The following is a 20718-nucleotide window of genomic DNA, read 5'->3' on the forward strand; positions in this document are numbered from 1 at the left end:
GAGGGAATAATCAGCGGTGTAGCTTAAAAGTGCTTCCTTTAGAGATGGATTAGGCGAGTGGCATATAATTGGTCTACAAATGTAGGGAGCTAACGGGTTGTATGAACCAAGTGGCCAGCTTGGTAAGCTACTACCAATTAAGAAAAGTAAAGGGTTGCGTGATCATATTTTGAGAATCAACATATAACACTTGACAAAAATATTGCAAGTACACACTTTGAGAGGTTGGCTACACTTATTGAATGCCCAATCCGTTTCTTTTAAGTATGGGATGACAATCAACATCGTACAATTGTACAAACCGTTGTGAAACGAGGGAGTCAGGGACGATGATACACGTTAGAAAAGAACCGCCGGCTTTTGAGCCGTTGGATTTACGCACTAGAAGCCGCCCATCAGCCGCTTAGCTAGCGGCTTGCAACATAGGCCATGTTGCGCTCGACGATCTGTGATGTGTCAGCTCATCAAGATGAAGGTAAACGTTTGCAACATGAACCATGTTACAGTTACCTCCAACTTGCATGGCAAACATGTGGATCACCATGTTGCAGACACCTCGAGCAACGATAATGACGACACCAAGCAGGCAACCCGTCGTAGCTCCACCTCCGGCTTGTATATCATCCCCACGGAGAGCGGTGCTCATCGTTGCGTTGCACCGCGCCACTCCGGAGAAGCTGCGCTGCTAAAGGGGAGGACATGATGTCGCTGTTGTAGTGTTTGATGCCGTGCTGCGTGCGCCTCCGCCTAGGCTAGAGTTCATGGCCGTTGTGTGCCGAAGTGGAGTGACGCTATAGTTGTGCGCCTACTCTCCTCCATCAGCTGTTGTCGAAGCGGATGCATGGCGAGCTTGCTGGCTGTCCTTGGTCTGAATTTGTCTTAGGACAATCCTAGGGTTTCAATAATTTTAAAGTGAAGAGAGTACTCTTCCAGCAAAACTAGGCTTACAATAATCTAGATTGAGCATCACCTCCATGTCAATGTTTGTGACATAGCATTAGCATGAGTCAGTTTACCCTATCGAATATTATCAATGGTCCTTCATAGGTTAGAAATGTTGTCAATAGCTCTGATACTAAAGAGTTGGATCTGGATGGACAGTGCTCGGTTAACTTAAAAAAACAAGAGTTGCGGTTTTCTGAAACCTTCATCCCAATTTGTCGTGATTCCTAAATATTCAGTCTTGCAATGCATGTCTTTATTTATATTTTATACAGAAAATGTACCGACGTATTTGTCAATACTCAACAGGCAGGACATAAGCAAAATAATCAACAGAGCTTGGAGAAACGTCCATCATGTCTCACAACTCTGCAAATCTCCATAGAGTTCGCAGTGTTGAAAATACAAAGTAGGAAACTCTTGGGAAACCACTGCAAAGTTGTCCCAAGAACTCCGAAAAGGCGAAAACACAAACATATCCATCTCATACTCCACATCATTCGGGGAAAAAAAAATCTCGTGCTCCACACACGATCGTAGTTACAGCAGCAGGTTAATACATGCCCAGCCTGATCAGTAGGAGCCGAGCTGCGTGATCTTGCCGCCGAGCTGCCTCTGTGCGTAGGCGAAGAGCCGGCCGGCCTCCTCCCTGCCGACGGCGCCGTCACGGTTGGCGTCCGCGGCTTGCACCCCTTCACGCGCCTTCCACGACGCGAACCACAGGTTGAGGCTCCGCAGCGCGCGCTGCAGCTCCTCCCGGCTGATCCGGCCGTCGTGGTCCGCGTCGAACTGCCCCAGCCACGCCCAGAACTCCTCCGCCGTCACCTCCCCCTGCGGCAGCGCACGGTACCGCATGAACGCCATCGATCCTCCTCCCGCCTGAGCCGGGCACGATCTGCTAGCCTTTGGTCGATTAGCTGGCCTGGCTGCTGCTTCTCTGTGTGTGAGTAAGTGAGCTGGGTGATGAGGATGCTGAGCGGCCGCGCACGGTGCTATATATACGGTGGAGCCTCAACAGTTACCGCACGTTTTTCACAACTCCAGGACGCGCCTTGTAGTTGTCGTCGTGTTTCACTTGGGTGATTTGGGGTTTAAAAAATGAGTGGGTCAGTACTGGGGATTTGGCTGGGGAATAATCAGCGGCGTAGCTTCGAAGTTCATTCTTTAGAGAGCGGTTAGGCCAGTGGCACATTGTTAATCTGGAAATGTGAGGAGCAAAGGGGTTGTATCATCAAATGTTGAGAATCGACGGAACACTTGCCAAAAATATAGCAAAGCATACTTGGACATTGGCTACACCTTTTGGGATGCCCAATTCGATGGGGCTACAAAGTACAAACATCTGAAAAATAAGTTCAATACTTCAACTTGCTTGGCTAAATCCTTTTCAATCCTCAATCGGTAATGTAAAAGCAAACCTTTTGCATCTACGTACTTATTTTAAGATTAATTGAGTGATTCAAAAAAAAAGGTCAGTTGAGCATATTTTCTTGGAGAAGGATACGGACATAGTTTTTTTTTTGTTGTGAAAAATGCCCATAGAAAGAGGTTGCTTGTTTCCTAGCTAAATTATCACATATAAGGATGGGCGCGCCGAAATTTCAGGTGAGCGTTTGATTGGTTGTCATAGTTATGTGTTGCCACACTTTACTACTCAAAACTTGGCTTTTTAGCATAGTTATAGCTTTGAACCAACCATGTCATAAAAGCTAGAAGGTCTTGAAACTCCCGAGGTCCATCTAAAAAATATTGCAAGTACACTTTGAGAGGTTGGCTACATTTACTGGATGCCCAATCCGTTTCTTTAAGTATGGGATGACAATCAAGATGGTACAATTGTACAAATCACTGAGAAACAAGGTTAAGGATGACGATACGTGTTAGAAAGACCTGCCGCCTTTTGAGCCGTTGGATTCACGCGCTAGAAGCCATCCGTTCGTGCGATCCATCGGTTTGCAACATAAGCCAATGTTGCGCTCGCTGATACATGCCGCGTTAGCTCATCCAGACGCAAGTGAACGTTTGCAACATGGGGCATGTTGTGGTTACCTCCAACTTGCATAACGTTGCAAACATGTGGGTCACCATGTTGCGGTCACCTCCAACAACGATAACGACAACACCGAGCAGGCAGCTCGCCGCAGCTCCACCTCTGGCTTGCAACATCCCTGTGGCGAGCGATGGTCGTTGTTGTGTTGCACCTCACCGTTCCGAAAAAGCCATGTTGCCAAAGGGGGGGGGGACATGGTGTCGTCGTTGCAACGTCGACGTCGAGCTGTGTGCGCCTCTGCTAGGATGGAGTTCATAGTAGTTGTGTGCTGAAGCAGAGCGATGCTAAGCCATGCGCCTACTCTCCTCCATCAGCCATTGTCGAAATTGTGGCGCGGGGAGCCTGTTGGTCGTCTTCGCTCTGAATTTGCCTTAGGATAAACCTAGGGTCTCAATTATTTTGAAACAGATGAAGTATTTCACTTCCAGCAAAACTAGGCTTACGATACTCTAGATTAAGCATCACCTCCAAGTCAGCGTTTCTGACATAGCATTAGCAGGAGTCGTTTTACCCCGTTGAATCTGACCAATGGTCCTCCACAGGCTAGAAACGTTGTCAATAGCCCTGATACTGAAGAGATAGGTCTTGGATGGAGTGTGCTCGTTGAATGTAAAAAAAAGAGTTGTGGTCCTTCATCTCAGTTGTTGTGGTTTCTTAATATTCAGTCTCGAGTCACATTATACAAATACTTGTTGGGGAACGTTGCAGAAAACAAAAATTTTCCTACGGTTTCACCAAGATCCATCTAGGAGTTCATCTAGCAACGAGTGATTAGATGCATCTACGTACCTTGTAGATCGCGAGCGGAAGCGTTCAAAGAACGGGGATGAGGGAGTCGTACTCGACGTGATTCGAATCACCGAAGATCCTAACACCGAACGGACGGCACCTCCGCGTTCAACACACGTACGGTCAGCGTAACGTCTCCTTCTTCTTGATCCAGCAAGAGGGAAGGAGAGGTTGAGGAAGATGGCTCCAGCAGCAGCACGACGGCGTGATGGTGATGGAGCTGCAGTACTCCGTCAGGGCTTCGCCAAGCGCTATGGAGAAGGAGGAGGTGTTGGAGAGGGAGAAGGAGGCAACCAAAGGCATGGATGAAGAGCCCTCCTTCCCCCACTATATATAGGAGGGCCAAGGGGGGGGGGCGCCGGCCCTAGGAGATCCAATCTCCTAGGGGGGTGCGGCCAAGGGGGAGGAATCCTTCCTCCCCAAGGCACCTAGGAGGTGCCTTCCCCTCCTAGGACTCTTCCTCCTTGAAACCCTAGGCGCATGGGCCCCTTGGGGCTGGTGCCCTTGGCCCATGTAGGCCAAGGCGCACTCCCTACAGCCCATGTGGCCCCCCGGGGCAGGTGGCCCCACCCGGTGGACCCCCGAGACCCTTCCGGTGGTCCCGGTACAATACCGATAACCCCGAAACTTGTCCCGATGGCCGAAATAGCACTTCCTATATATAATTCTTTACCTCCGGACCATTCCGGAACTCCTCGTGACGTCCGGGATCTCATCCGGGACTCCGAACAACATTCGGGTTACTGCATATACATATCCCTACAACCCTAGCGTCACCGAACCTTAAGTGTGTAGACCCTACGGGTTCGGAAGACATGTAGACATGACCGAGACGACTCTCCGGTCAATAACCAACAGCGGGATCTGGATACCCATGTTGGCTCCCACATGCTCCACGATGATCTCATCGGATGAACCACGATGTCGAGAATTCAATCAACCCCGCATGCAATTCCCTTTGTCAATCGGTATGTTACTTGCCCGAGATTCGATCGTCGGTATCCCAATACCTCGTTCAATCTCGTTACCGGCAAGTCACTTTACTCGTACCGTAATGCATGATCCCGTGACCAGACACTTGGTCACTTTGAGCTCATTATGATGATGCATTACCGAGTGGGCCCAGTGATACCTCTCCGTCATACGGAGTGACAAATCCCAGTCTTGATTCGTGTCAACCCAACAGACACTTTGGGAGATACCCGTAGTGTACCTTTATAGTCACCCAGTTACGTTGTGACGTTTGGTATACCCAAAGCACTCCTACGGTATCCGGGAGTTACACGATCTCATGGTCTAAGGAAAAGATACTTTGACATTGGAAAAACTCTAGCAAACGAACTATACGATCTTTAAGCTATGTTTAGGATTGGGTCTTGTCCATCACATCATTCTCTTAATGATGTGATCTCGTTATCAATGACATCCAATGTCCATAGTCAGGAAACCATGACTATCTGTTGATCAACGAGCTAGTCAACTAGAGGCTTACTAGGGACATGTTGGTGTCTATTATTCACACATGTATTACTATTTCCGGATAATACAATTATAGCATGAATAAAGACAATTATCATGAACAAAGAAATATAATAATAATGCTTTTATTATTGCCTCTAGGGCATATTTCCAACAGTCTCCCACTTTCACTAGAGTCAATAATCTAGTTACATTGTGATGAATCTAACACCCATGGAATTCTGGTGTTGATCATGTTTTGCTCTAGGGAGAGGTTTAGTCAACGGATCTGCTACATTCAGGTCCGTATGTACTTTATAAATTTCTATGTCTCCATCTTGAACATTTTCACGAATGGAGTTGAAGCGACGCTTGATGTGCCTGGTCTTCTTGTGAAACCTGGGCTCCTTGGCAAGTGCAATAGCTCCAGTATTGTCACAGAAGAGTTTGATCGGCCCCGACGCATTGGGTATGACTCCTAGGTCGGTGATGAACTCCTTCACCCATATTGCTTCATGTGCTGCCTCCGAGGCTGCCATGTACTCCGCTTCACATGTAGATCCCGCCACGACGCTCTGCTTGCAACTGCACCAGCTTACTGCCCCCCCATTCAAAATATACACGTATCCGGTTTGTGACTTAGAGTCATCCAGATCTGTGTCGAAGCTAGCGTCGACGTAACCCTTTACGACGAGCTTTTCGTCACCTCCATAAACGAGAAACATTTCCTTAGTCCTTTTCAGGTACTTCAGGATATTCTTGACCGCTGTCCAGTGTTCCTTGCCGGGATTACTTTGGTACCTTCCTACCAAACTTACGGCAAGGTTTACATCAGGTCTGGTACACAGCATGGCATACATAATAGAACCTATGGCTGAGGCATAGGGGATGACACTCATCTCTTCTATATCTTCTGCCGTGGTCGGACATTGAGCTGAGCTCAATTTCACACCTTGCAGCACAGGCAAGAACCCCTTCTTAGACTGATCCATATTGAACTTCTTCAATATCTTATCAAGGTATGTGCTTTGTGAAAGACCTATGAGGCGTCTCGATCTATCTCTATAGATCTTGATTCCTAATATATAAGCAGCTTCTCCAAGGTCCTTCATCGAAAAACTCTTATTCAAGTAGGCCTTTATGCTGTCCAAGAGTTCTATATCATTTCCCATCAAAAGTATGTCATCTACATACAGTATGAGAAATGCTACAGAGCTCCCACTCACTTTCTTGTAAACGCAGGCTTCTCCATAAGTCTGCGTAAACCCAAACGCTTTGATCATCTCATCAAAGCGAATGTTCCAACTCCGAGATGCTTGCACCAGCCCATAAATCGAGCGTTGGAGCTTGCACACCTTGTCAGCATTCTTAGGATCGACAAAACCTTCCGGCTGCATCATATACAATTCTTCCTTAAGGAAACCATTAAGGAATGCCGTTTTGACGTCCATTTGCCATATTTCATAATCATAGAATGAGGCAATTGCTAACATGATTCGGACGGACTTTAGCTTCGCTACCGGTGAGAAAGTCTCATCGTAGTCAACCCCTTGAACTTGTCGATAACCCTTAGCGACAAGCCGAGCTTTATAGATGGTCACATTACCATCCGCGTTTGTCTTCTTCTTAAAGATCCATTTATTTTCTATGGCTCGCCGTTCAACGGGCAAGTCAGTCAAAGTCCATACTTCGTTTTCATACATGGATCCTATCTCGGATTTCATGGCTTCTAGCCATTTGTCGGAATCCGGGCCCGCCATCGCTTCTTCATAGTTCGAAGGTTCACCGTTGTCTAACAACATGATTTCCAAGACAGGGTTGCCGTACCACTCTGGTGCGGAACGTGTCCTTGTGGACCCTTCGAATTTCAGTAGGAGCTTGATCAGAAGTATCTTGATCATCATCAATAACTTCCTCTCTAGTTGGTGCAGGCACCTCAGGAACATTTTCTTGAGTTGTGCCATTTTCCGGTTCAAGAGGTAACACTTCATCAAGTTCTACTTTCCTCCCACTTACTTCTCTCGAGAGAAACTCTTTCTCTAGAAAGAATCCATTCTTGGCAACAAAGATCTTGCCTTCGGATCTGAGGTAGAAGGTATACCCAACAGTTTCTTTAGGGTATCCTATGAAGACGCATTTTTTTGACTTGGGTTCGAGCTTTTCAGGTTGAAGTTTCTTGACATATGCATCGCATCCCCAAACTTTCAGAAACGACAGCTTAGGTTTCTTCCCAAACCATAATTCAAACGGTGTCGTCTCAACGGATTTTGACGGAGCCCTATTTAAAGTGAATGCGGCAGTCTCTAAAGCATAGACCCAAAAAGATAGCGGTAAATCGGTAAGAGACATCATAGATCGTACCATATCTAATAGAGTGCGATTACGACGTTCGGACACACCATTACGCTGAGGTGTTCCAGGCGGCGTGAGTTGTGAAACTATTCCACATTTTCTTAAGTGTGTGCCAAATTCGTGACTCAAGTATTCTCCTCCACGATCTGATCGTAGAAACTTGATTTTCCTGTCACGTTGATTCTCAACCTCACTCTGAAATTCCTTGAACTTTTCAAAGGTTTCAGACTTGTGTTTCATTAAGTAGATATACCCATATCTACTCAAATCATCAGTGAGGGTGAGAACATAACGATAGCCACCGCGAGCCTCAACACTCATTGGACTGCACACATCAGTATGTATGATTTCCAATAAGTTGGTTGCTCGCTCCATTGTTCCTGAGAACGGAGTCTTGGTCATCTTACCCATGAGGCATGGTTCGCACGTGTCAAATGATTCGTAATCAAGAGACTCTAAAAGTCCATCTGCATGGAGCTTCTTCATGCGTTTGACACCTATGTGACCAAGGCGGCAGTGCCACAAGTATGTGGGACTATCATTATCAACTTTACATCTTTTGGTACTCACACTATGAATATGTGTAGCATTACGCTCGAGATTCATTAAGAATAAACCATTCACCATAGGAGCATGACCATAAAACATATCTCTCATATAAATAGAACAACCATTATTCTCGGATTTAAATGAGTAGCCATCTCGAATTAAACGAGATCCCGATACAATGTTCATGCTCAAAGCTGGCACTAAATAACAATTATTAAGGTTTAAAACTAATCCCGAAGGTAAATATAGAGGTAGCGTGCCGACTGCGATCACATTGACCTTGGAACCATTCCCGACGCGCATCGTCACCTCGTCCTTTGCCAGTCTCCGCTTATTCCGCAGCCCCTGCTTTGAGTTACAAATGTGAGCAACTGCTCCGGTATCAAATACCCAGGAGCTACTACGGGTACTAGTAAGGTACACATCAATTACATGTATATCATATATACCTTTTGTTTTGCCGGCCTTCTTGTCCGCCAAGTATTTGGGGCAATTCCGTTTCGAGTGACCACTTCCTTTACAATAAAAGCACTCAGTCTCGGGCTTGGGTCCATTCTTTGGCTTCTTCCCGGCAGCTTGCTTGCCGGGCGCGGCAACTCCCTTGCCATCCTTCTTGAAGTTCTTTTTACCTTTGCCCTTCTTGAACTTAGTGGTTTTATTGACCATCAACACTTGATGTTCCTTCTTGACTTCTACCTCTGTTGATTTCAGCATAGCAAATACTTCAGGAATGGTCTTTTCCATCCCCTGCATATTGAAGTTCATCACAAAGCTCTTGTAGCTCGGTGGAAGCGACTGGAGGATTCTGTCAATGACCGCATCATCCGGGAGATTAACTCCCAGCTGAGTCAAGCGGTTATGCAACCCATACATTTTGAGTATGTGCTCACTGACAGAACTATTTTCCTCCATCTTACAGCTGAAGAATTTGTCGGAGACTTCATATCTCTCGACCCGGGCATGAGCTTGGAAAACCATTTTCAGCTCTTCGAACATCTCATATGCTCCATGTCTCTCAAAACGCTTTTGGAGCCCCGGCTCTAGGCTGTAAAGCATGCCGCACTGAACGAGGGAGTAGTCATCGGTACGTGTCTGCCAAACGTTCATAACGTCTTGTTCTGCAGGGAGAACAGGTGCGTCACCCAGCGGTGCTTGTAGGACATAATCTTTCTTGGCAGCTATGAGGATGATCCTCAGGTTCCGGACCCAGTCCGTATAGTTGCTGCCATCGTCTTTCAGCTTGGTTTTCTCTAGGAACGCGTTGAAGTTGAGGACTACGTTGGCCATTTGATCTACAAGACATATTGTAAAGATTTTAGACTAAGTTCATGATAATTAAGTTCATCTAATCAAATTATTCAATGAACTCCCACTTAGATAGACATCCCTCTTCTAGTCATCTAAGTATAACATGATCCGAGTCAACTAGGCCGTGTCCGATCATCACGTGAGACGGACTAGTCAACGTCGGTGAACATCTTCATGTTGATCGTATCTTCATACGACTCATGCTCGACCTTTCGGTTTTCTGTGTTCCGATGCCATGTCTATACACATGCTAGGCTCGTCAAGTCAACCTAAGTGTTTGCATGTGTAAATCTGTCTTACACCCGTTGTATGTGAACGTTTTGAATCAAACACCCGATCATCACGTGGTGCATTGAAACAACGAACTGTCGCAACGGTGCACAGTTAGGGGGAACACTTTCTTGAAATTATTATGAGGGATCATCTTATTTACTATCGTCGTTCTAAGTAAACAAGATGCAAAACATGATAAACATCAAATGCAATCAAATAATAATAGTGACATGATATGGCCAATATCACATAGCCCCTTTGATCTCCATCTTGGGGCTCCATGATCATCTTGTCACCGGCTTGACACCATGATCTCCATCATCATGATCCCCATCATCGTGTCTCCATGAAGTTGCTCGCCAACTATTACTTCTACTACTATGGCTAACGCGTTTAGCAATAAAGTAAAGTAATTTACATGGCGTTTCTCAATGACACGCAGGTCATACAAAAATAAAGACAACTCCTATGGCTCCTGCCGGTTGTCATACTCATCGACATGCAAGTCGTGATTCCTATTACAATAGCATGAACATCTCATACATCACATATAGATCATTCATCATTCATCACAACTTTGGCCATATCATATCACAAAGCACTTGCTGCAAAAACAAGTTAGACGTCCTCTAATTGTTGTTGCATGTTTTACGTGGCTGAAGTAGGGTTCTAGTAAGAACGTTTTCTTACCTACGTGAAACCACAACGTGATTTGTCAACTTCTATTTACCCTTTATAAGGACCCTTTTCATCGAATCCGCTCCAACTAAAGTAGGAGAGACAGACACCCGCCAGCCACCTTATGCAACTAGTGCATGTTAGTCGGTGGAACCGGTCTCACGTAAGCGTACGTGTAAGGTTGGTCCGGGCCGCTTCATCCCACAATACCATTGAAGCAAGATAAGACTAGTAGCGGCAAGAAAGTTGACAACATCTACGCCCACAACAAATTGTGTTCTACTCGCGCAAGAAGAACTACGCATAGACCTAGCTCATGATGCCATGTTGGGGAACGTTGCAGAAAACAAAAATTTTCCTACGATTTCACCAAGATCCATCTAGGAGTTCATCTAGCAACGAGTGATTAGATGCATCTACGTACCTTGTAGATCGCGAGCGGAAACGTTCAAAGAACGGGGATGAGGGAGTCGTACTCGACGTGATTCGAATCACCGAAGATCCTAGCACCGAACGGACGGCACTCCGCGTTCAACACACGTACGGTTAGCGTAACGTCTCCTTCTTCTTGATCCAGCAAGAGGGAAGGAGAGGTTGAGGAAGATGGCTCCAGCAGCAGCACGACGGCGTGTGGTGATGGAGCTGCAGTACTCCGTCAGGGCTTCGCCAAGCGCTATGGAGGAGGAGGAGGTGTTGGAGAGGGAGAAGGAGGCAACCAAAGGCATGGATGAAGAGCCCTCCTTCCCCCACTATATATAGGAGGGCCAAGGGGGGGGCGCCGGCCCTAGGAGATCCAATCTCCTAGGGGGGTGCGGCCAAGGGGGAGGAATCCTTCCTCCCCAAGGCACCTAGGAGGTGCCTTCCCCTCCTAGGACTCTTCCTCCTTGAAACCCTAGGCGCATGGGCCCCTTGGGGCTGGTGCCCTTGGCCCATGTAGGCCAAGGCGCACCCCCTACAGCCCATGTGGCCCCCCGGGGCAGGTGGCCCCACCCGGTGGACCCCCGGGACCCTTCCGGTGGTCCCGGTACAATACCGATAACCCCGAAACTTGTCCCGATGGCCGAAATAGCACTTCCTATATATAATTCTTTACCTCCGGACCATTCCGGAACTCCTCGTGACGTCCGGGATCTCATCCGGGACTCCGAACAACATTCGGGTTACTGCATATACATATCCCTACAACCCTAGCGTCACCAAACCTTAAGTGTGTAGACCCTACGGGTTCGGAAGACATGTAGACATGACCGAGACGACTCTCCGGTCAATAACCAACAGCGGGATCTGGATACCCATGTTGGCTCCCACATGCTCCACGATGATCTCATCGGATGAACCACGATGTCGAGAATTCAATCAACCCCGCATGCAATTCCCTTTGTCAATCGGTATGTTACTTGCCCGAGATTCGATCGTCGGTATCCCAATACCTCGTTCAATCTCGTTACCGGCAAGTCACTTTACTCGTACCGTAATGCATGATCCCGTGACCAGACACTTGGTCACTTTGAGCTCATTATGATGATGCATTACCGAGTGGGCCCAGTGATACCTCTCCGTCATACGGAGTGACAAATCCCAGTCTTGATTCGTGTCAACCCAACAGACACTTTGGGAGATACCCGTAGTGTACCTTTATAGTCACCCAGTTACGTTGTGACGTTTGGTATACCCAAAGCACTCCTACGGTATCCGGGAGTTACACGATCTCATGGTCTAAGGAAAAGATACTTTGACATTGGAAAAACTCTAGCAAACGAACTATACGATCTTTAAGCTATGTTTAGGATTGGGTCTTGTCCATCACATCATTCTCCTAATGATGTGATCTCGTTATCAATGACATCCAATGTCCATAGTCAGGAAACCATGACTATCTGTTGATCAACGAGCTAGTCAACTAGAGGCTTACTAGGGACATGTTGGGAGTAAAATGCATTAGTGCACCCTAAACTTGCTGGTTAGGACCAAAACGGTCCTCAAACTCTGAAACTGTACTAGTACGGTCCTAATACTTGTTCATACGGTGCTCATACGGTCCTCCAATTTGATTCACAGGTCCTGGCGTACCTGAAACATACGAGTTCGCTGTACAGAGCGTATTGGGCTGGCCATGTCAGCGTTCGTAGGGCCCACTAGTCAGTTGACTTGGTCGCCGGTGGGCAGAAATCCCCAATACGCTCTCAAATCCCTAACCCTCGCACACTCCCGCGGCGCCCAAATCCCTCCATCCGCCGCCGTACTCGCGTAGCCGGCACCACACTGCCGCCCCAAATACCTCCTTTCGCCGGACTCCCGCACCCATGGGTGGCGCGAGCGTGACCGTGAGCTCGGTCTCAGGCGAGGGCGGCAGCCTCGTATCGTCTCTCCCGTCGGGCGTAGTCGTCGCTGCCCCGCCCGTCGTCAGCCGTGCTTCCGACCGGAGACCGGCCACGTTCTCCTTCCGCGGACGGCTTCCCTGGATGAGCTCGTTGGTGCTCGCGACGGCTGTCGGCGATGGTAGTTCAGCGGTGACGCTCAGCGCTTTTGGCGGCCATGGAGAAGAAGTGCACTGTCCTGCCGCAGAGGTGGGCATGGAGGTGACCTGTCGCTATACTTCCCGTCGTCAGACAAGTGCAACACGACCCATTAGTTCACCACAATGCTGGGTAGTGTGGATGGCAATGACGGCTCAGGTGATGCTCTTTGAGGAGTGCATCAAGTGTGTGTCCTGTTTCTGTGTCCAGTGCATGAAGATCATGTACTTGTGTGTGTCAAGTTGCTATGGCTTTTGTAAACCAGTTGTTGTATGTATGGAGCAACTTGTGATTTTAGTTTATGAGTGAAATGAAATGAACTTATTTGAACTAGATTTTTGTGAAATTTTAGCATGAAAATGAACAATACTTCCTAAATGTAAATGGCGAAACAAAATCAACGATGTTGACTGCATTTTGGTTTATAGAACTAGAATAGAATAACAGTACAGACCGCTACTGGCACAATGCACTGTTTAAAATATAAAGCATTTGCTGAATGAGAATAAAAAGTGTTGAAGCTCAGAAACAAGAGATTCACACAAATTAAAGCACACATAAACATGATTTTTGCAGCTGAAAAAACTGGGTAATTAAGTTTCACAGTATAAATAACACATGGTCTGCAATAGTAGTTTCCTAATCAGAAGACACCTCTTACACTTCATGATCAGCACAATGATCATAAACAAAACATTGCCATTACAAGTTTTGCACCTGATCATAAGCAGAAACACAAAAAAAGATGAAGATCATTCCAAACTTCACATCCCTTTACCTAAATTCGTCGAACATATTAACCTTTCTAGGTTTCTTAAAACATGTCATGTTCTGATTGGTAGGTGCAGTTTTTTTCTTTGTCTTGTTTCCTTGAACAACGCAAGGATTAAATCTTGCCTCCTCGATCCTTGAACTAGTTCCTGCAGCTCTTTCTTTCATTTGTTCCTCCAACACGGCTTGCTTCCTTACTTGATCTGCCATTTGGTCATCCATGGCTTTCTTGTTTGTTTCTTCAGCTCTCCTCTTTCTCAGCTCCCATTCTTCATTCCTTGTTGTGTCTTGTTGATTGTTCTGCTGCTCCCAAGCATTTTGCCTTGCAGCCTCCTCAGCCTCCTTAAATTTTCTCCAACTCTCCTGCCTCTCAAACTCCTCTGCTTGATGTATCAGAAAAGCTGCCTCCTCCTGCTGGTATTTTGTATTTGCAATCATTTTCTTCTCCTCTGCAATCCTTCTCTTCTCCTCGGCCTTCTTTTGTTTTTCTATCTCTGCATTTCTTTTTCTCTCATCCATCATTTGCCTTTTCTTCTCTGCCATTTCAAGTTTCTCCTCTTGGGCTTTTTTCTTTTTTTCCTCAGTAGCTCTTCTCTTCTCTTCTGCAGCAAGTCTCTTTTCCTCTAGTATAGTTTTTTTCTTTTCCTCAGCTGCTTGTTTCTTAGCTTCCAGCTCTTCCTTTCTCTTTTGAGCTGCAAGCTTAATTTTGTCCTCTTCTTCTTTCAACTTTGCCATTGCTGCTTCAAACTTTGCTAGGTCTGCAACTTCTCTTTTCTCAGCTGCGGCTCTCAGCTTTGCCAATGCTAGAACCTCTCTTTTCCTGTGAACATTGCCCTCCTTTGTTGCAGTAGTAGGGATAACTGGTGGCTAAGACATGATGTGCTCCTCTATGAAAACAGAATTTGGTAATGGACCTTGATGGACTGCTTCCCTCTGGCTTGCTTCCCTCTGGCTTGCTTCTCTCTGAAATATAACTCAATTTTGAGGATCATACATGAAACATTTGTACATGAACTTGCTATGTGTAATGAAAATAAATTACTATAAGTACCTCCTGTGTTAAAATATTAATTATCTCAGGCTGATACAAATGTACTGGCTCTTGAATTAAACCTTCTGTCCGCTGATTCTGTTCCTACAAACAGTAAAAGCATGGCAATTTTTACATGTTGAAGCATATAATTAGTAACATAATGAAGATCATGAAGCTAGATATAGGGCCTCACCTGAGTGACAACTGCTTCTTCCTCATCCGAGGAGGAGGAAACATCAGGCTCTGCCCTCACTCTGACCCTTTCAGATTTTTTCTTTGGTTTTAACCCTAATTTGAAGTCCATACAACCACCAATGTTATGGCCAGCAACTCCACAATAGCTGCAATGGATTATTGCCCCTGCCCTTGTAATTTTTACTCCTTTTTTCCCTTGTTTCTCTTCTGGCTGTTTTCTCCTGTTCTTCCTCCTCCTTCCTTTCTGCTTTACCAATGGTGGTGGTGCGATAGTTCTGCCATTCATTTTGCTCCACTCACTAATATCTCGGCATGGCATAATAATGTTTTCATATGCCTTGCGATATGTTGCAATAGAATAACATGAGTTAACATAATCCTATGGATTGATTTTGTCATATCTAAGAGCAGCTACTCCGTGGCTGCATGGAATGCCAGACAAATCCCATCTCCTACAGCTGCACTTCCTCAACTGGTAATCGACCCCGTAGTCTACACCTCTATCATTGACGTTAAAGATTCCCAATCCAGCTGGTGAAGCATAGCAAGTTCTAGCAAATTCCACATTCTTGTCCAATTTTTTCCTTATCTTTGGACATATAGTACCAGGCCACTTCAAGGCCTCTTGCAGCTTGCTATGATTTCTTCCCATTAGTTGTCCTTTAATCCTCTGGCACATGCTGATTATAGGCATTTCTCTTGCATCCAATATATACTTGTTGAACACCTCACAGTTATTGTTCAACAAGACATCACACTTTGGGAATTCATTTTGAAATGCCCTAACCCATGTTGGAGGGTCCAACTCCTCTAGCCAATCATGTGCCTCTTTGTTTAGAACTAACATCTCATTCATGTTATGTCTAAATTTCCCTTCGGTACTACTTCTAGCACATTTCCAGAGTTGGTTTTTGAGGGCCTCACCTTTAAAATTTTTGTTGAAATTCTGCCAAAGATGCCTGACACAAAATCTATGTGGGGAACCACTAAACAGTTCTTTCACTGCCTTTATTAGACCCTGACATAAGTAAATTCATAAAACAAGTGTTAATAATATTTAAATGCAGCCCATGTACAATATGAAAATGTTCAAAATTAGGTAAGACACACTCACTTTTTGCTTGTCGGACATGATAGTCCAAAGATCATTGTTCACAATACCAAGATCTTTCTTTAAAGTTGTCAAGAACCACCTCCAAGCCTTTGTATCTTCTCTCTGAACCACTGCATGTGCAATAGGAATTATGCAATCGTTGGGATCCATTCCTACTGCACTAAGTAGGATGCCTCCATATTGTGTCTTCAAATGACAACCATCGAGGAAAAGAACAGGCCTACAAGCTGATAGGAAACCCCTCTTACAAGCATCAAAGGAAAAGTAGCATTTCTCAAACTGGCCATCTTCAACAAGGTCTAAATAAAATGTACTTCCTGGATTGGATCTCCTCAGCTCATTTGCATAGTCCCACAACTTGTTGTATTGTGCTATTTCATCTCCATATATAATATTGAAAGCTAGTCCTCTGGCCCTCCCTAGCTTCCCTCTTTTAATTGTCATGTTGGAATCTTCCTGCACAAGTGCTGCCAATCCCTTGAGGGTCATCCTCTCATTAGCTCTTATTTTCTCCACATACTTGTTAGCAATGTACTTGGCAGTAAATGCCCTCACTTGCCACTTCTTGCTACAATGATGCACACTGTTGAAGGTTTTCACCATAACTGAATTTGTCCTTTTGTCCAATGAGGCATAAAGATACCATGGACATCCATCCTCACACTTAGCTCCAATCCTACTTTTATCATTCTTGGGAAATGTGATGCTCACTCTCTCTTTCACACTATACTCCCTGATTGCTCTTCTTAGCAAATCAACTGATGAGAATAGCTGACCCACATGGAACTTTGGATCATGCATATCTTCTGCCGTAAAAGATTTGAAATTGAACTTCATCTCATCCTCGTCTGACTCCGGGGCTTCTAATTTCTCATCTTCAGAGTTACAATCCTCAACCACTTGCTTCCCTTTCCTATCACTAACAGAATGTAGTTGCTCCTGCACCAAGTCCTCATCACCATCCTCCAAATCGTAATCACTGTCCACAATCTCGGGAACATAATCACTATCTTCACTATCATCATCACCGTCACATCCTTCTTCATTGACATCACCTTGCTTTGCTCTTGGCCTCAACCTAACAACTTCCTCATTGCTTGCAAATTCATTGGCCTCACATATAGTGTTGACGTCAACATAACTGCCATCCACTGTGCTCTGCTCTTCACTACTGACATCACCCATGATTTTCTTCTTAGGACTGATAACAGGAGGTAAAAATGTCAGTGGAGTGCCAACCACGGCATCCCACGCTGATCCTCGTCCACCATTGTAGCTGTTTCCATGATCCAGAAAAATCATCAAGTATCGGTGCCCTCCTTTTACCATTCTCACAATGTCAATACAAACTTCTTCTTCCTTCGATAATAGCCTTGCACCATCTTCATTCAATTGAGAGCCAGGTAGCAACCAGTACATGGAAACCCTACCAGCCGTCTCATACCCAATATGCTCTACCAAATCTTCAAACATCTTCATGCATACACACCCAGTTTCACAAAAATCATAACAAGTCTTTTTCCCATTCAGATAGGCTCTATTTCTTCCACTGCCATGGAAAAATCCTCCATGAACGAACTCCAAAGTGAAAAAGTCACTGTCTTCCGCTGCAAAAAGAGCAAAATTGAACTAATTGAGACATTCAGTTTGAGATAAACCCTACAAATATGTAAACCCTAGCCTAATGTACGTCAAATGCCACCAAATCAATGCATAAATCATGGGGGATCGCTAAACAACTGCCTAATCTAGTGGAAAACACTTTTCAGGGGCAAATTTTCACAGCTATGTGGGAAATTTGACACTCACCATACGAGGGCGCCGCCCCTTTCTCATGGCGTTGTACAGGGCCGACCATCGCTGCCGTGCACCGCCGCCTGCAGTTACTGCAGTGCGGCCCTGCGTTCCTCCGCCGTCCCCGCTGCTCGCATGGACCGGCAGAGGTGCCGATCAACCGTCCCTTCCACCGCGTGTTCGCGTCCCTGCTCCTGACTCGAAACAGGGGAAGAAGAGAACGAGTCTCGTATAGATGAGGGCAGATGGGAAATTCTGTACGACTAGTGGGGCCGAACACAAAGTTTACTTCCCCACGTTGACGTGGCCAGCCTCTGTACAGCGAAATCGTATGTTTCAGGTACGCCAGGACCTGTGAATCAAATTGGAGGACCGTATGAGCACCGTATGAACAAGTATTAGGACCGTACTAGTACAGTTTCAGAGTTTGAGGACCGTTTTGGTCCTAACCAGCAAGTTTAGGGTGCACTAATGCATTTTACTCGACATGTTGGTGTCTATTATTCACACATGTATTACTATTTCCGGATAATACAATTATAGCATGAATAAAGACAATTATCATGAACAAAGAAATATAATAATAATGCTTTAGGGCATATTTCCAACAATACTCCCTCCGTTCACATATATAGGATGTTTTGTGAATGAAGGGAGTATTAGAAATGACAAAATTCTAACAAAGGATATGTTTATTTATATATTTTATAAAGAAAATGCACCAACGTATTTGTCAAACTCGAGAGGCAAAACAGAAGCAAATTAATCAACAGAGCTTGGAGAAACATCCAACATTTCTAACAACTCTGCAAATCTTCACATAGTTCACAGTGCTGAAAACACAAAGCAGGAAACCCTTGGGAAACCACTGCAAAGGTTGCCCCAAGAACTCAGAAAACACAAACATCCATCTCATACTCCTCATATACACTAAAGAGTTGGATCTGGATGGAGAGTGCTCGGTTAAATGAAAAATAAAACAGGGGTTATGGTTTTCTCAAACCTTCATCTCAGTTTTGTCTTGGTTTTTTAATATATCCAGTCTGAGATCACATTATGCAAGTATTAGAAATAAATTTAATAAAAATTCTTGCATATGTTCATTTATTTTGAAACAAGGATGCGTTTATTTATATTTTATACAGAAAATACACTGACGTATTTGTCAACACTCAACTGGCAAAACATAAGCAAATTAATCAACAGAGCTCGGAGAAACGTCCATCATATCTAAAAACTCTGCAGATCTCCACAGAGTTCGCAGTGCTGTAGGAAACCCTTGGGAAACCACGGCAAAGGTTGTCCCAGAACTCCGAAAACACAAACATCCATCTCATTCGTAAAAATACGCACAATCGTAGTTACAGCAGCAGATTAACTCATGCCCAGCCTGATCAGTAGGAGCCGAGCTGCGTGATCTTACCGCCGAGCTGCTTCTGCGCGTAGGCGAAGAGCCGGCCAGCCTCCTCCTTGCCGACGGTGCCGTCGCGGTTGGCGTCCGCGGCCTGCACCCCTCCCCGCGCCTTCCACGACGCGAACCACAGGTTGAGGCTCCGCAGCGCGCGCTGCAGCTCCTCCCGGCTGATCCGGCCGTCGTGGTCCGCGTCGAACTGCCCCAGCCACGCCCAGAACTCCTCCGCCGTCACCTCCCCCTGCGGCAGCGCACGGTACCGCATGAACGCCATCGATCCTCCTCCCGCCTGAGCCGGGCACGATCTGGCTGCCGCTTCTCTCTGTGAGTGAGTGTGAGACTGTGAGCGTGAGCTGATGGCGATGAGGATGTTGAGCAGCTATGCACGGTGCTATATATACGGCGGGGAGCAGAGTTGAGGCACATTCACCGCACGTTTTTCACAAGTCACAACTCCATGGACGCGCCTTGTCAGTGTGTTTCGCTTTGGTGATTTGGGGTTTAAAAATTGAGTGGGTCAGTAGTGGGGACTTGGCTGGGGAATAATCAGCGGTGTGGCTTAAAAGCTCGTTCTTTAGAGAACGGTTGGGCGAGTGGCACATTATTAACCTGGAAATGTAGAGCACAAAGGGGGTTGTATGATCAAATGTTGAGAATCGACGGAACACTTGCCAAAAACCCCAAAAATATAGCAAGCAGACTTGGACGTTGGCTACACTTTTTGGGATTCCCAGTTTGATGGGGCTACAAACATCTGAAATATAAGAGTTGAAGACTTCGACTTCCTTGGCTAAACCATTTTCAATCCTCAATCGGTAATGTAAAAGAAAACTTTTTGCGTCTATGTACTTGTTTTAAGAAAGTACCCCCTCATAGCTTACGAAAACGTCTTGTATTGTGGGACGGATGGAGTACTTGTTACAACACTTCAAAGGTTAATTGATAATACTCCCTCCGTTCCTAAATATAAGTTATTTTAGAGATTTTAATACAGACTATATATGGAGCAAAATGGGTGAATCTATACTCTAAAATATGTCTTTATACATTTGTATGTGGTCTGTATTAGAATATAAAAAAATCTTATATTTAGGAACGAAGTGAGTATTTTCTCGGAGAAGGACACGGACATGGTTTTGTGATAAGTATTTTTTTTGTTGCGAAAAATGCCCATAGAAAGAGGTTGCTTGTTTCCTAGCTAAATTATCATGTGTAAGGATGGTCGCGCCGAAATTTCAGGTGAGTGTTTGATTGGTTGTCATAGTTATGTGTTGCCACACTTTACTACTCACAACTTGGCTTTTTGGCAAAGTTATAGCTTTGAACCAACCATGCCATCCCCTGCAAAAAAAAAGTCATAAAACCTAGAAGCATAGTTGAGCTATAGGTGGCAGCTGGAGACCAAACTTTAAATTTAATGATTAGCAGCCTCAAATATTTTAGGCAATCCACTTATCTAAGCCCTAAGGCGGCTCATGATAGGTT

General features: G+C 45.4%; 3 protein-coding genes across 6 annotated transcripts; all 3 read right to left on the reverse strand.

Annotated features, from left to right (window-relative positions):
* Positions 1-1259: 1259 nt before the first annotated feature.
* LOC125524025 (probable calcium-binding protein CML17) lies at positions 1260-19616 on the reverse strand. 2 transcript variants are annotated; one of them, XM_048689105.1, is made up of 2 exons: positions 19523-19616; positions 1260-1821 (listed from the first exon to the last, which is right to left on the reverse strand). In XM_048689105.1, exon 2 carries the CDS (start codon positions 1804-1806, stop codon positions 1516-1518), a length of 291 nt encoding a protein of 96 aa, XP_048545062.1. In that variant the 5' UTR covers positions 1807-1821; positions 19523-19616; the 3' UTR covers positions 1260-1515. The 2 variants fall into 2 exon arrangements, with proteins under 2 accessions (XP_048545062.1, XP_048545063.1); XM_048689106.1 differs by having other exon boundaries at positions 1260-1837; positions 19539-19602.
* LOC125524022 lies at positions 13507-17973 on the reverse strand. 2 transcript variants are annotated; one of them, XM_048689102.1, is made up of 5 exons: positions 17838-17973; positions 16029-17635; positions 14913-15932; positions 14738-14815; positions 13507-14649 (listed from the first exon to the last, which is right to left on the reverse strand). In XM_048689102.1, the coding sequence occupies exons 1-3, from the start codon at positions 17884-17886 to the stop codon at positions 15294-15296; spliced, it is 2295 nt and encodes a 764-aa protein (XP_048545059.1). In that variant the 5' UTR covers positions 17887-17973; the 3' UTR covers positions 13507-14649; positions 14738-14815; positions 14913-15293. The 2 variants fall into 2 exon arrangements, with proteins under 2 accessions (XP_048545059.1, XP_048545058.1); XM_048689101.1 differs by having other exon boundaries at positions 14738-14821.
* On the reverse strand, positions 18041-19608 carry LOC125524023. 2 transcript variants are annotated; one of them, XM_048689103.1, is made up of 2 exons: positions 19246-19608; positions 18041-18174 (listed from the first exon to the last, which is right to left on the reverse strand). In XM_048689103.1, exons 1-2 carry the CDS (start codon positions 19505-19507, stop codon positions 18086-18088), a joined length of 351 nt encoding a protein of 116 aa, XP_048545060.1. In that variant the 5' UTR covers positions 19508-19608; the 3' UTR covers positions 18041-18085. The 2 variants fall into 2 exon arrangements, with proteins under 2 accessions (XP_048545060.1, XP_048545061.1); XM_048689104.1 differs by lacking the exon at positions 18041-18174 and having other exon boundaries at positions 18995-19608.
* Positions 19617-20718: the final 1102 nt, after the last annotated feature.

The sequence above is a fragment of the Triticum urartu genome, chromosome 7, assembly GCF_003073215.2.
Source record: "Triticum urartu cultivar G1812 chromosome 7, Tu2.1, whole genome shotgun sequence".
NCBI lineage: Eukaryota > Viridiplantae > Streptophyta > Magnoliopsida > Poales > Poaceae > Triticum > Triticum urartu.

Coding starts and splice junctions, on each gene's coding strand:
- LOC125524022 (XM_048689102.1), bottom strand. CDS start 17,886: ATGGTCGGCCCTGTACAACGCCATGAGAAAGGGGCGGCGCCCTCGTAT. Junction 17,636..17,837: donor AGGGGCGGCGCCCTCGTATG/GTGAGTGTCAAA, acceptor CTCTTTTTGCAG/CGGAAGACAGTGACTTTTTC. Junction 15,933..16,028: donor TCATGTCCGACAAGCAAAAA/GTGAGTGTGTCT, acceptor TACTTATGTCAG/GGTCTAATAAAGGCAGTGAA.
- LOC125524025 (XM_048689105.1), bottom strand. CDS start 1,806: ATGGCGTTCATGCGGTACCGTGCGCTGCCGCAGGGGGAGGTGACGGCG.
- LOC125524023 (XM_048689103.1), bottom strand. CDS start 19,507: ATGGCGTTCATGCGGTACCGTGCGCTGCCGCAGGGGGAGGTGACGGCG. Junction 18,175..19,245: donor CGCGCAGAAGCAGCTCGGCG/GTAAGATCACGC, acceptor TTTGATTCACAG/GTCCTGGCGTACCTGAAACA.